The sequence below is a fragment of the Penicillium bovifimosum genome, assembly GCF_028826915.1.
Source record: "Penicillium bovifimosum strain IBT 22155 chromosome Unknown utg000008l_segment0_segment0, whole genome shotgun sequence".
Classification (NCBI taxonomy): Eukaryota; Fungi; Ascomycota; class Eurotiomycetes; order Eurotiales; family Aspergillaceae; genus Penicillium; species Penicillium bovifimosum.
This window is the reverse complement of record NW_026622717.1, coordinates 593,639-607,416: the sequence shown is the minus strand read 5'-3', so window position 1 is coordinate 607,416 and position 13,778 is coordinate 593,639. Positions and strand designations below refer to the sequence as shown.

Below are 13,778 nucleotides of genomic sequence, written 5' to 3'. Positions count from 1 at the left end.
GAATCTCAGCGTTGCCATTCTTACCCGGCTACTGGGTGTCCTATGCATAATGTCTAGCTCAAACCCCAGACTTTTACCCAAAGCTAGAACACGCGACACATATAGCCCGGCCACAATGTTCACGAAGGAAGATCCAAATTGAAATCTCAAATCATGCCGCTTTCATTCGTAATGCTAAATCTATATACAACAAGGTGAAAACGCTCATTTACCGAAAACCTTGAAGCGGTCCTCAATAGGAGCAAAGGCCTTCTCGCCAGGCTCGGCAGTAGGAGTACCGAAGACGAGCTGGGCATCCAACTTCCATGAGGCAGGCAGGTCCCAGGTCTTAGTGATCTGCTCATCGATCAGGGGGCTGTAGTGCTGGAGGTTGGCACCGAAGCCCTCGGACTCAAGGGCGGTCCAAACTAAGGATAAATTAGATTTTGTCAGGTTAGACTAAGAAAGGAAGAAAACACATACCCAGGAACTGGGACATGGCGTTCGACTCCAGGGCGAAGGGGTTGAACTTGTCCGCGTAGAGAGCGAATTTCTCCTTGATAGGAGCGAGAGAGTCAAAGTCAACAAAGAAGAGGACCTGTTTGCGCGGTTAGCTGAATTGTCCACTATTACAATAAGAAGAAACCAATCTCCGAGAGGATAAACACACAGTTCCATATGCAGCGCGGAAGCTGTTCAACTTAGGCTTAGTAGATGTCTCGAACTGCTCCTTAGGAACATGGCCAGCAGCCACAAGGCCCTCCATAGCCTGGATGGCGATATCCCACACCTTCTGGTGCTCCTCCTTCAGCAGGAGAACAACACGGGAGGTCTGGGTGTTGAAGGAGCTGGGAACGTGAAGAACGGAGTCGCGAACGATGCTCTCAATGACATCGTCGGAGACGGGGCTCTCGGCCTTAAGACCGTAGTATGAGCGGCGGGACTTGACCAACTCCAGAAGAGTGGCAGTGGCCTGGTTCTTGTATTCAGGTTGAACGGAGCCCATTGTGAATATACTAAGTGACGGGAGGTCGGGTATTGAGAGTGAGAGGAAGTGGTTGAGTGTGAGTCCGAGTAAGAGGAAGAATATGTGGAGTGGAATGGGGCTTTTATACATTGCGAGAGATGTTCTCCAGTCTTCTTTTTGTCCATCGATTTCTGTCGAGGGGCTGTCTCCATAGTCTCCATCTCGGCTTAACACGCCACTTACAGCCAATAAGAAGAGAGAATATACTATGTAGTCGGATATACGGGAGCTACAGAAGCCGAGATCTGTCACCGCACCCAGCTACTTCAGACTATTACCAAGCACTATTATTGGTTACTCTGTACATTATTAATGAGAGTACTTCGTACTGTGGTAGATGACTCGGTTGAACGTCGGTAGATCGGACGGGTGGCTGAAGGATTTATCAGCTGCTGTGACTCGTGAGTAATCCACTACTAAGCATCCATTGCACGACAGAGTAGGCAGTCTTGCGAACAGTCTCCTATTGGCTGTCGCGGGATCCATTCCTGTCAGGTACCAAAAAAAAAAGAGAGGCCAGCCAATGAAAAGCGTTTGATCATTAAATCCGGGCGGTTCGCTTCCGGCAGTACCTGAAATCAACCGACCAGATCTCGCCACGTGACGCAGCTTCGAGTCTTCAAGCTAACACTGTGACGGAGTACCTGTCGGGAAAGGGAATCACACCACCGATTCAATACCAGAACACAGCAGCAACGAGCGCAGTCGCCAGCGCCATAGGTGCCACTATCTTGACTGCATGACTTTCCTTCTTTGTAGAGTTCATAGCCGCGGACAGGGGGGTCACAGTCCCTCTGCAGTCACATTCACAGCGGCAAGGAAGTGGGCTGGCGAGAACCGTCACCGTCACCGTTGGACCATTGTTGTCGGTTGAAGAAGTGTCATTCTGCCAAATAACTGGGGCACCAGTGGTAGTGCCGGTCGCGTTCAGGTATCCGACTGTGGCATTAGCGGTAGGAATGATCGGATGACCCGTGGCAGTGATGGTGGCTTTAGTGGTGGAACTGTCAGACTGGGCCGGCTGAGTTCGAGTGGCGGTAGAAGTCGCAGGCAAATCTCCAGTATCCGTGACAATCAGGGTTGCCGGGAAGATTCCTAGGCTGGAATCAGTCCCTGTGGCTGGGACAACCACCGTGGCCGTGTCAACAACAGCTTTTTTGTGAAACGACTTTGTCTCGGTACAGCTTGCTTCGGTCGGTGTCGGAGAGCCAGTCAAAGTGCAACCCGAAGTGAAGTCAAAGTTGTAGCCGCTTGCGAACATCTCATATGCTAGAAAATGATTAGGACAATATTCAGCTTGCGGGTTTGTATATGCACTTACTGCTTGGTCCATAAGCAACGGTTAAATCAGGATTAAATCTGTTGCAAGATGATTGATCGGGGAGACAGTTGATCCCATAGACGGTGGCTCCATCTTTCTACTTGAGCGATTAGTGAAATCAACAACATGTGGGACAGGACACATACAAGGCCAATAACCTTCGCTCCATAGCCCTTGAAGTAATCAGGCGCGTCCGTAACCCATGGAATAGTCTGTTGTTGTTAGATCAACGCTCAATCATCGTTTGAGGGAGCAAACATACAACTGTTAGGTCTTGGTTGGCAACACCAAGAGCAATCCAGGAAAGCTGAAGCGCGAAGGTCAGGGGAAAATTGAACAACATCTTGGTAGATTTGCAAAAAGATGCAGAAAATTGACGTTTAGAAAAGACGACTTTCAGGAAGATGATAAATGTGCAAAACGGAATGTAGAGTGCCGGAGGTGAAGGCCATGAAATAAGAAGTAAACAATGGTGAACAAGTTCAAATTAATTGCACCATATAGGAGAAGTAAACAATCAAAACAATCTACTTAAGCGCATAGCAACGCCATTGAACAATGGCAGGAACGATGGACAATGCGGACATTGTGAATGACAAGGAAGGGACGAGTGATGCCTGTTCGACTACCTGGCATCTTGCTTGACATCACAGTCTTCGGAAAAACACCCATCTCTGGATAGTAGATTGCTGTGTATTTAGCAATGCATATACCTACCAATTCAGATGATATTCCATATGGTCCTGTATCAGTCTGCTGGGCGTTCAGTCCTGGGTTCTATATAAAGATAAATCATGGATTAGCTAGGTCAGGATGATTGTGATGAGCGCTCTGGGAAGGGCCATACCTATCGAAGGATGGCAAGACATAATCTAGCAAGATGCCCGTGGAACTGCAGACCTCTGGATGAGACGGGTCCAGATAAGCCTATGGAACGCCATCCGAAGACTCATTCGTACGAAGGTTGAGGATTGATTCAGGAAGATATGGTATTTTAAATTTCCTGGCTTTGAGAGCTGAGTGGGTATTTGTACCGTCAACAGGCGTACGAGACTCGACTTGGTTATCCCATTGGGGAGACTGGCGTGGGTGAGAGAGGACTTTAATGGTGTTCTGATATGGGCTGGTGGGTCGTGTGTCGATTTTCTTCTTCTCATAAGAACCAGGAAATGGTATGCGTTCAAAGAATAATAATTTTGACGATGTCGTGAATTGAACCCCGGGCCTTGAGATTCAAGGCAAGATACGTCACATGCCCACGGCATAGAGTTGTGCTCTGAATAGCCTCATGTTTGCGTCGAGATGGATGTACCCCAAAAAGTTATATTCCCATCCACCACCACCACCACCACTTGTTCAATTGTCCTATAACTTAGCAGATACATAGCTGGGTATTTTCAGATTCTATATATTACATTTCAGCCCCCCAGCCTTCCTATAAAGCCACCAAAATGCCGATCTAAAATACCATTTGTTCCTTTATGAGGAAGAAATTGTGCTCCTTTTCAACCTTCCCCCCCCAGTGGTCTAGTGGTTAATAGGGTGTCTAGGGCTCCTTCGATGGGAAACCACGATTGCCAGGCTAATGCTAGTCCCTCTTCGTGATCCTACTCTGCTAGCCGCTGCCTGTTGGATTCGTCTGTGCCAAAGCTCTCTCGAAGCACTACGCTAGGCAAACCCTCCGCGCTTTGACCCAAAGGACTTCTGTCGCAGCGGACGGCGTTACTTAGGAGGGAGGCCGTAGATTAGTACAGAGGGTGGAGGTGCAGGCGATGAAGATTGGAGAAGTCTCGTAGCCCCCCCGGGGCTTCTGATGGTCCAGGAGCGGTCTGGAGTACCTACCCACTGGTAGGTAATGGGGCACTTTTTTGGTATATTTTGATGCTATTCATCTTCCACTGTACTTCTTTCTCTTGCATTTTGATGCTATTCACATATCCCCATCCTGGTGTTCTCCATCTCCCCCCGTTCTCCTTCCTTGACATTATTTGTCTCCCATCCTCTCACCTCTCTCTCTTTCCATTGCGATGCTATTCACAGATTCCCTTCCTGGTGCTCTTCATCTCCCCTTCGTGTTCCTTGACATTGTTTGTCTCCCATTCTCTCACCTCTATCTCCTTCCATTTTGATGCTATCCATCTCACCCTTCACGCCTCACCCTCTTTCCACATTGAGGTTACCCGAACTTCCCCTTCCGTTTCCATCACGTTGTATGAAGCCGCTAACCTTTTCTCCTACCTTCCTTATCTTGATGCTCGAATTTACCTGTTCACCTCAACAGTAATTGTCTCCTCACCTTCCAATATATCTTCTTCCCTCTTGGGTCTATTCACACAATCACAACTGACGTCACGTTCTGCTTGCTCTCACTTCATCTTACGCTCCATCTCGACTGGGCCCATTGCTTTTTATTTTCTATATGTTGATGTCTCCCACGCGTTGACACTATATGCGACTGTAGTCGAGGCAAAACTGATTTCTTGTCACCCACACTGACTTGCTCAAGGTAATGTCAATTCATTCCAAAGGACCCTTCGAGATTCAACACCCTCAAGGCCACTTAACCCGTCCTTGGGTACAGGCTCAGAGGCCAACAATTAATACACAACACAACGAATGGTCCTCTAGCTGACAAGTCCGATATTAGAAATTCTGCGCGCCGCCGTCGCGACGAACTTAGTACCCCATCACCTGGTTGTTGCTGTGACGAGAGCACATAGAATGAGGACTAGGAGGAAGGGACGTATCACGTGATAGGAAGATCTCGGCTGTATTGTTCTTTACCCCTTTTTTTCTCCTCTCTTCTTCTCTTTTCTTTCCTCTCTAACTAACTAGTCTTGTTGTCTTAGGTAAAAGGAATTGAACTCACATTCACAACCTTCGTCATCACACTACAACAAGACTCACTTTTCTTTTATCTTTTCATCTACCTCGTGAACGCCATCTGCGTGCCCTCGCACAGCGGTCTTGACGTTCCGGTAGACCACCGAACCAGAACCGAACCGAACCGAACCGAACCAGAACCAGACTCAGAAAAAACGAAAATGTCAACGACGCGATCCGGCAAGAGAAGAATATGGCCCGACGAAGAACCGGAGGAGATCCGGCACTAGTTTTTCGAACAGGTCTCCCTTCTGGAGCTCTTCGTCCGTCTTCGACTCCAGAGCCAGACGGACAAAGAGCTCCAGAAGGGAGACCTTTTCGAGAAACTAGTGCCGGATCTCCAGACGCTGACGGTGTCGGACGCGTTTAATGACCGCGTGACACTCGAAGAATTTGTGGACAGTTGTAGACGCAGCGCTCTAGGACTGTCACGCATGCAGACCTCGACCCGATTCCGAAAGTCCAGGTCGAGACCGCACGCGGAGAACGACAACAAGGGTTCTCACAACACCATCCGAACCACGACTCCCAGCGGGGAGCAAAGGCAGAGTCTGGCGTATGCTGAGCGACAGGCACTTATGAAAGAAGGAAAGTGCTTCGTTTGTCGGCAGCAGGGACATCTCAGTCGTGACTGCCCAGAGAACAACAAGGATGGGAAGAGTGGGGAGACGAAGATGGCAACAGTAAGCGCCACAGAAAGACGTCTCAGGGATGCCGAGGATTCGGACTCGTCGTCAAGTTCGGGAAATGTGTGAGTCTGGGGGAAGTCTCCGCCTCAGGCTGTTCATCGAAGTCCACTCGGGGCTTTGATCTAGAGAAATTGTTGACAACGAAGAGCTTTACTGTTTCTGCGAAAATATCAGTCAGCTCCCTATTTTTCCAGATCGACGCCCTTGTAGACTCGGGAGCAAATGTATACGCATTGATTCACCCTAGGGTAGTTCCCAAACTGACACCTTGTGGACTCCGTACGAAACGACTCCGACAGCCCCAACCCTTGTGCGCCTTTGACGGGAGACCTGCGAACCCCATCACTCACGGTGTTCGAGCACCGCTGATAGTGGGCAACAGGCGACAGATCGACGTACCCATGTTGATCGCCTACACGGGTCGGCATGACATGATCCTTGGAAGACTCTGGTGCGCAGATAGAGGCGTCACCATCGATTGTAAGAACCTCCAACTCGTGTGGCCGGAGCCTGCACGGGGTGAGGAACGGAAAGTTATGCAGGAAGAGGTTGCTTGCCAGATGACGAGACCTATTCCGATCCAGATTCTGAGACGACCCACGGAAGAGACGAGCGCAAGACACCAGAAGGTTGCAGACCGAAGAGACACAGCATTCGAAAAAGCAGAGAAATTCGAAGCGTCCGTGGAGCGAGTCGACAGCACTAAGAACCCAAGTCCAACAATCCGAAGAGAATACAACCACTCGCACACAGAGGACACGGTGAAGAAGATGGAACGAGCGTTACTTGGAGACAGTATGCCGACTATGCCAGAAAGAGACACCTGTCCAGTCGGAAAAGAACGGCGCACACAACGGAACACACCGAAGCCTATGCCACAAGGATTCTCGATCGCAGCAGTCGGAAGTGCAGGGTTCCAGCTGTGTGCCAAACAAGAAGGAGTAGAGACCTTCGCAACTAGCATCCACGCAGGGAAGAACATACTTTACGGCATAAACGGGCAGCATCGATAACTATATTCACTCGCACCAACTATCTACTCTCGTCGCCACCATGACTGGCACATAGCTGTGTCTATATTACACACGTAGGACGTTCCATCCAATGCTCCAAAATGATGGAAACAGAGAAATGATGTATTTGACCCTTCATCGCACGTCTAATAGACGTAGCGGAAGGAAGGGTTCTGTTTATCAGTGAGTCCAGCCCACTTCGTCCCATCCATCTTACTCTCGTCTACATGACCCTTGATTTGATCCCGGTGACGATTTTGCCATTTGTAATAGACGAATAGTACAGCCGACAATACAGCGGCAGCAGCCTGCGTTGCGAGCACAGCAATCTTGGCGGGTCGATATTCGGGGGCATCCCGCGACTGGAATGTCTGCGGGCCGATGATATTGCCCACTGAGAACGACCCAGCCACCAGTGCACTGGCAAACGCACGCTTGGTATGTCCAGCACAATTGGCCATGGTCCACTGGTACAAGATCGGAAGAGTTGCTACAATCGCGTTCACGAGGTAGATACCGATCAGGACGCCGGCTTTGTTAGTCTTGGGCAGGAAAGACAACAGCGCCCCACCAATGATCCCGGGAATGGTACATAATACGTTCCACGCCCACCGATTCGAAGTCTTTCTGATACCGATCCCCACAAGAAGTGTGAAGACTATGCTGACGATGCCGGATGGCATATTGAGAAGAGCTGAGATGGGACCAGAGAAACCAAATCCTGCGATCAACGTGGAGGAATATGTTGTCACAACGCCACTCGAGACGGATATCTGCCGCAGCCACACTGGTCAGTACAATATACAGTGTACCGCTGCAGGCGGCCCGAAGTATGGAAGGGACCAAATGTAGATACACACCAAAATTGTTGTCACTGTCAAGAGCCATAACTGAACATCGAGAGCAGCCTCCCTGATCTGCTTCAAATCAAAAGTGGTGCTCCAAACACCAGTCTGGTTCTCGCTAACATGTTGAAGAAGCGCCACTTTCTCGGTGTCAGAAAGCCAAGAGGCTTTAATTGGTGTATCGGGGAGAAAGAAGAACGTCAAGCTGCCGACAACAGCTGTAACTAGTCCCAAGGTAAGGAACATAATCCGCCATCCTCTCGAGTGAGGCATGTTGAACATGCTGGAAGGCGAACGAAATGAGTCCACCAATAATCTGGGCCACACCAAGACCCATATACCACACCGTGAATCGCGGAGCTTGTTCACTTCTGGTGTAATATTGGCTGCTTATGAGCATTAAAGATGGGCCTACAGTCGCTTCGAAAATACCAAGGAAAATCCGTGCGACGAGTAAGCCCCGATATCCGTGAGCGCCAGCGGAGGCGGCAGCCGCGACCCCCCAGAGGACGACGTTCGCTCCGAGCCACTTCCCGGGCGGTACCTTCTGTAGGCAGTAGACTACTCATTGAAGGTCAGCAATTACACTGCGAATGGGGACGTTGGCGGAATACTTGATCAAGGAACTCACCATTTGGTACCTCTGCGATCAAATACGCAATGAAGAACCATGTTGCGGTATTCGAGAAGTCATTGCCTACCAGATTCAAGTCCTTCTTAATTCCCATGACAGCTGCGTACTTTTTTACTTGTCAGCCCTGTGAGATCAAGAAAAAGTCCCACGAGGTCGGCTTACATTCAGCATAACCTTATCCAGGAACTGCAGGACATAGCAGCAAAACATATAAGGCATCAAACGTCGGTCTATCTTACGACGAAGCGCCCGCAGGTTGACAGTCGGATTGGACGCCCCATCTGCGTGGCGATTAAGGTATATCACAGCCTCATCAGCTTGGTCTGCGCTCAAAGGTTGTGACACAACATTGGGGTGTAATTCGCCCATCGCAACTTGGGATAAGAAATAAATGAACAAGAGCCCTGAGACGGAAAGCAGAAATAACAAACGAAATTCTCGGGAAAAGGGAGTTCGAAAAAGAATGTGGGAAATACCCAGGAGGGCACAATGGGTTAATGCGACCAAATCATAATTTACCGTGCAGGCCGCGTTGATCCCGGTAGATTGACATGAGTTACATATTGCATGTCTCACAGACTCTGCCCGGCAAATCATGGGCAATTTACGCATGGTTCAGACAGGGATTAGGGCTACATGAACTTTATAGAAGTGGATCAAAGGAACTGCCCAGCCAAGACGAGAGATAGTAAGCTAGCCTTGAAGAGAAAAAGCAAGTTTAATATCTGCCAATCGGCCCTAGTTCCAAAAAGGAAACAGCAGTGTGACAAGAATTTTTCAGATATGAGTGCATAAGATCTTTGATCGGGCTTAGAGGGACCTGAAATCCAACTTGAAGGGCCAGTTGACACTCTGCCCAGTTACCATTTACTTGCACCGACAATGGGCTGGGTACACAATGCTACGCCCGAGATTGAGGCTGCATCGCAGTACCCTCTCATTCTCGGGGTATGCTTGGCCCTGACCATCGTGATGGTTCTCACCGTCTGCTCGCGGCTTTTCCTTCGGGTCCGAGCCAGTCGATTGGCAGCGGCAGACTATGTGATGGTTGTTAGCATGGTAAGTACGTTGGCATGTCACACAAGAGGGATACAACTGACAGTCGAAAGATCTTCAGTGTTATATACAGTGCACTCTGCATCTCTCGTGGGCACCTCCACCTCCACCTGCACAGGAGGGATCTTTCTCACAGTCGCAGAAAGTAGATATGGTCTTGGTCTTCCGCTTAAACAGCGACCTGCATTAAATTATCCGACATATGTCAAGGTGATTACCTTCAGCCTCTACTAACTATGCCTATTGCAGTCGAAACGCAGACTAACGAGACAATGATACGCAGTTGAACTATGCCGGACGTCCCTTCTACCAAATCGGCATCGCAGGTTTCAAGGCATCCCTCTGCCTCAGTTATTTACGACTCATCGATGGAACATCGAAGCATGTATATCGCATTGTGATCTGGATTGTCATCGTGGTGTCCACCCTGGGCCATATCGGCGGTGCCCTGAGCCTGATCTTCAATTGCACACCGGTACAATATACCTCCTCTTCTCGACCTTTACCATTTACCCTACCAAAAAAGGCCAAACAAAAAGCAAAAGACTAACCGCCATCTCACTACACAGGTGCGACGAGCATGGAACGCTCACGTTCCGGGTACATGTCTACCTGTAGGACCAACGTTCTACGGCCTCGCTATTTTCACCATCATCATGGACCTCGCCATCATAGTCCTCCCCATCCCATTACTGCTTAGCCTCAATATCAGAACCGCCCAAAAGGCAGGCGTCGTGTGTCTCTTTCTCCTCGGCCTGTTCACGACAATCTGTTCCATCATGCGACTTACTCAGATCCAGCGTGTGGCGTTTGGAGACGGGAATTCGACTATGCTCGTGTTATGGGGAACAATCGAATTCAATGTCGGCGTAAGTGGAAGTGACTAGCTTCACGCATACTATGAAGGCTAATTCTTTTCTTTGTTTTAGAATATTGTTACTTGTGCTCCATACTTGGCACCGCTACTCAAGGGCTTTGTGCGAGGATTTGGGTCTACTGAAAAGCCAACGCGATATTACTACCGGAGCCATGATAGGGGCTACGTGATGGACAAATGGTCGAGAGATCAGCATTCTCACATTCAGTCTGTGGCATCCGGCCGGGCACCGAGACGCACGGCGAGTGAGGAGCTTATCTTGGCCGGCGGGGAGCCGAACCATGGGGGTATTGAGATGACAGTGGAATATACGGTTTTTTCGGAAGGTAATCCGACTAAATAGGAGCTTGAACCTTGGGGAGAATGGTGTCGATCGCCATTTGGCCTGTATATAATACAATTATCTTTGAGAGTTTGGCCCGTTAGAAGCCGAGAACTAGATAGTAGATAGGTACCACATAAAATGCTCTTTTGGGTGTGTAGTGTAGGGTAGTGTGACCATCCCTTACTCCTTGCATATCGAGGCATCGGCCGACAGAATGTAGTCCGCAATTCTTCAAAACACCTTCTCTAAGCTTCCGGCAAACTTCAAAGAATCGGTACACTTGTAAAGCCCGGCGCCGCGATCATAAGTTATCGGATCAGGAGATCCTCCCGAGTCGGGGTCCCGACGGCCTTTTTAGGTTCGGCAGGGATTAACATTATAAGGTATTGCCATATTGGTCAATTCGCCCGATCAATCTCCGGGCGCCTAGAGGAACGGGATCTGCAGGGCTATTCCGAAACGGGGTGAGCCGGCACGGCCAGTGTAGATCGTCTGTATGCGCCCTGGGAGGAGATCTGATTGCATTGTTGAAAGGAGAAAAAAGCGAGCACGCTGTATCTACTGTCAAATGCAGTACAGTCTCTTTGCCAAGCACATACAAGGTAACAGTAGTCACGTAGTCATGTATCTGGCGCGAAGCGCGCCAGAATTGGATCGTGCAAATTATCAGATCCAATCGCGGGTGGTCGACCGGGTCGGCTCCACAGCTAGGCTACATCTGGCATAGCGTGTACCAGCATCCTGATGAGTTTAAGCTTTGGGCTCAGGGGCTTGAAACATCACGTAAAGAAATAACTCAGTTTGGATTATGGAATGGAGTCTTCGAGATACTACAAGTACGTAGTAGTTGTACTACTACTACTGCGTTAGGAATTTGTGTGGGCCCTCCCCACCACGGTCCGGACAGCCCCATCAAATCTTATTTTAGGCCCCCGCTACGGGGCCGTCCATCGGTCACACTCACGGGTGTAACCTCCCGAGGTCGTGGCTGAACGCTTACGATACCTCGTCCTGGAGACTCCACTCCGAAGCTTCCACGGAGGTTGTTTCATCTACATAGGGTGGTAGCACAGTTCACTGTCCGACTTGGCATACTCCGAGCAGCGGAGGTGTCGAGGTCACCGAACTGCACAAGTCTTACTGAAACTACACTCGATACATCGTCCAGCATGTCCGACCCTCCTATCCTGATCATTGGCGCGGGGATCAGCGGCCTCATCCTCGCTCAGTACCTGCGACGGCATAATGTACCATTCAAGATCTTCGAGCGGGACCTCGCGATAGACGCTCGCAGCGGCGGATGGGGCCTAACGCTGCATTGGTCACTTCCTGCTCTGCGTGAGCTGTTACCCGAACACCTTGTCGAGCGCTTCCCGGAGACATTTGTTAATAAGCAGGCTTCGGCACGGGGCGACGTAGGTCGCTTTCAGTTCTTCAACCTCAAGTCTGGAGATGCTCTGTACAGTGTCCCCGCTGCTGAACGCATTCGCGTTAGCCGGGTTCGTCTGCGACAGTTACTGACTGAGGGGTTGGATATTCAAGTAAGTTTTCAATTTCGCTTGCCGTACAGACGTTTTGTTTTGCATCCTACTTTTCATGGGCACTGATGCATGACTACAGTGGAACAAAAATCTTCGAGACGTGGAGTCATCTGCCGACACAATCACTGCGCACTTTGAAGATGACACATCCTTCACCGGGAAACTACTGGTCGCATGCGATGGTGCACGGTCGCGTACGCGCGAGATTCTCTACCCAGGCGTGCAGATGAACCAGTTACCAATACAGCTCCTGGGGGTATCAACACTGTACAGTGCCGAGGAGTTGGACGGTGCGGAATCAATCGACCCTTTCATCTTCCAGGGATCGCATCCAGACACCAACGTGTTTCTCTTCTTCAGTTGTACGTCTGGCAGGGCATGCATGGAATACATCAAATGCTGATCCCTTCATAGTTCTAGACACCCCGAGCAACTTCGAAAATAGTAGCAAGGACCGCTATCACTGTCAAATCATCATCTCCTGGGCTGATTCGAAGGGTATCGCCGTTCCTAACTCGAACGCTGAGCGGATTGCGTTGATGCAACAGCTGACTGAGAATTGGTCCGAACCATTCCGCTCGCTATTACACAAGCTCCCGAAAGACGCGGAAGTGCGGTCAATTCGTATTGAGGATTGGATGTTCCGCCTCGGCAGGAAACATGCGCATCCCCGGGCCGTGCTGGTGGGAGATTCGGCACACACCATGACTATGTGTATGTTACCCTTTCCGATGCGGATGATATGTGGTCTTGAAGGGATCTGCATTGCTAACTTCGAACAGTCCGTGGGGAAGGCGCCAACAACGCAATCGTCGACGTGTTGGATTTGGTTAAGCATGTTGATATGCAGCAGCCAAGGTAGGTTCTGGTGGTCTAGAAATCTTTTTTTTTCCAAGACCTTACCCTGATTACCTCTCTTGAACAAGCAGATCTTTTGAATCCGTCAACTTGTCATCTTCTCTCACCGCATACGAGAAGGATGTCTTCGCCCGCGCCGAGCCAAGCTTTCTGAACTCAAGACAGGCATGTTATGATGCACATGACTTTTCGAAGATTGAAGGAAGCCCGCTTGTGGCACCACGCGATTTGAAATAATTGAACATAGTCAATGTGCCTTATGAACAACAATGCAGATATTATGACTGGGCCATGTCTGGCTTCGTGGCACTCAGCCACACGGGAGTTCCAAGGTTGGTGGCAAATCTGAGGCGCAGTTACCCAACTTGGCGATTGCTCCCCAGACAGTAAACAACAAACAGACTAACAGTCGTAACTTCCGTAGATCTGCAGTCTAAGATGTGGAATCAACAATGGTAGCTCCACGGCAGGTCCGATCCACGTGGTGATCAGTGCCAAGACTCGGCAAACTTCTGCCGCCGGAGACCTCCGCACTGTCCACTTCTCCTGAACATTGCGGGGTCCTGGAGTATTCAGCTTCCCCTAAAAAGCAGAACAACTCCAATGCAAGGCTGACGGGCAATGAGCGCATCTGCGTCGTCCCAACCGACCACAGTCCGTGTGTCGCAGCGTCAGCCGCAAGCCTGCCGAGGTAAACCCTGAACCTCTCCACCCATGCAAATCGGGATGC

General features: G+C 49.9%; 6 protein-coding genes across 6 annotated transcripts; 3 read left to right on the top strand and 3 right to left on the bottom strand.

The window, feature by feature from the left end:
* Positions 1 to 204: 204 nt before the first annotated feature.
* On the bottom strand, positions 205 to 985 carry N7515_009908 (uncharacterized protein; the record flags this gene model as incomplete). The annotated part of the gene is made up of 3 exons (XM_056670651.1): positions 205 to 407; positions 463 to 577; positions 650 to 985. 3 exons carry the CDS (start codon positions 983 to 985, stop codon positions 205 to 207), a joined length of 654 nt encoding a protein of 217 aa, XP_056517024.1.
* Positions 986 to 1,679: 694 nt separating this feature from the next.
* On the bottom strand, positions 1,680 to 2,670 carry N7515_009907 (uncharacterized protein; the record flags this gene model as incomplete). The annotated part of the gene is made up of 4 exons (XM_056670650.1): positions 1,680 to 2,275; positions 2,328 to 2,424; positions 2,474 to 2,539; positions 2,590 to 2,670. The coding sequence occupies 4 exons, from the start codon at positions 2,668 to 2,670 to the stop codon at positions 1,680 to 1,682; spliced, it is 840 nt and encodes a 279-aa protein (XP_056517023.1).
* A 2,974-nt stretch (positions 2,671 to 5,644) lies between these two features.
* On the top strand, positions 5,645 to 6,912 carry N7515_009906 (Gag/polymerase/env polyprotein; the record flags this gene model as incomplete). Its single annotated transcript, XM_056670649.1, has 2 exons — positions 5,645 to 5,961; positions 6,147 to 6,912. The coding sequence occupies 2 exons, from the start codon at positions 5,645 to 5,647 to the stop codon at positions 6,910 to 6,912; spliced, it is 1,083 nt and encodes a 360-aa protein (XP_056517022.1).
* Positions 6,913 to 7,058: 146 nt separating this feature from the next.
* Positions 7,059 to 8,760, bottom strand: N7515_009905 (putative MFS transporter; the record flags this gene model as incomplete). Its single annotated transcript, XM_056670648.1, has 5 exons — positions 7,059 to 7,685; positions 7,773 to 7,897; positions 7,971 to 8,318; positions 8,389 to 8,497; positions 8,554 to 8,760. The coding sequence occupies 5 exons, from the start codon at positions 8,758 to 8,760 to the stop codon at positions 7,059 to 7,061; spliced, it is 1,416 nt and encodes a 471-aa protein (XP_056517021.1).
* A 513-nt stretch (positions 8,761 to 9,273) lies between these two features.
* On the top strand, positions 9,274 to 10,667 carry N7515_009904 (uncharacterized protein; the record flags this gene model as incomplete). Its single annotated transcript, XM_056670647.1, has 5 exons — positions 9,274 to 9,454; positions 9,521 to 9,657; positions 9,731 to 9,922; positions 10,017 to 10,316; positions 10,377 to 10,667. The coding sequence occupies 5 exons, from the start codon at positions 9,274 to 9,276 to the stop codon at positions 10,665 to 10,667; spliced, it is 1,101 nt and encodes a 366-aa protein (XP_056517020.1).
* A 1,151-nt stretch (positions 10,668 to 11,818) lies between these two features.
* On the top strand, positions 11,819 to 13,285 carry N7515_009903 (FAD-dependent oxidoreductase; the record flags this gene model as incomplete). The annotated part of the gene is made up of 5 exons (XM_056670646.1): positions 11,819 to 12,190; positions 12,270 to 12,552; positions 12,605 to 12,904; positions 12,973 to 13,048; positions 13,120 to 13,285. 5 exons carry the CDS (start codon positions 11,819 to 11,821, stop codon positions 13,283 to 13,285), a joined length of 1,197 nt encoding a protein of 398 aa, XP_056517019.1.
* Positions 13,286 to 13,778: the final 493 nt, after the last annotated feature.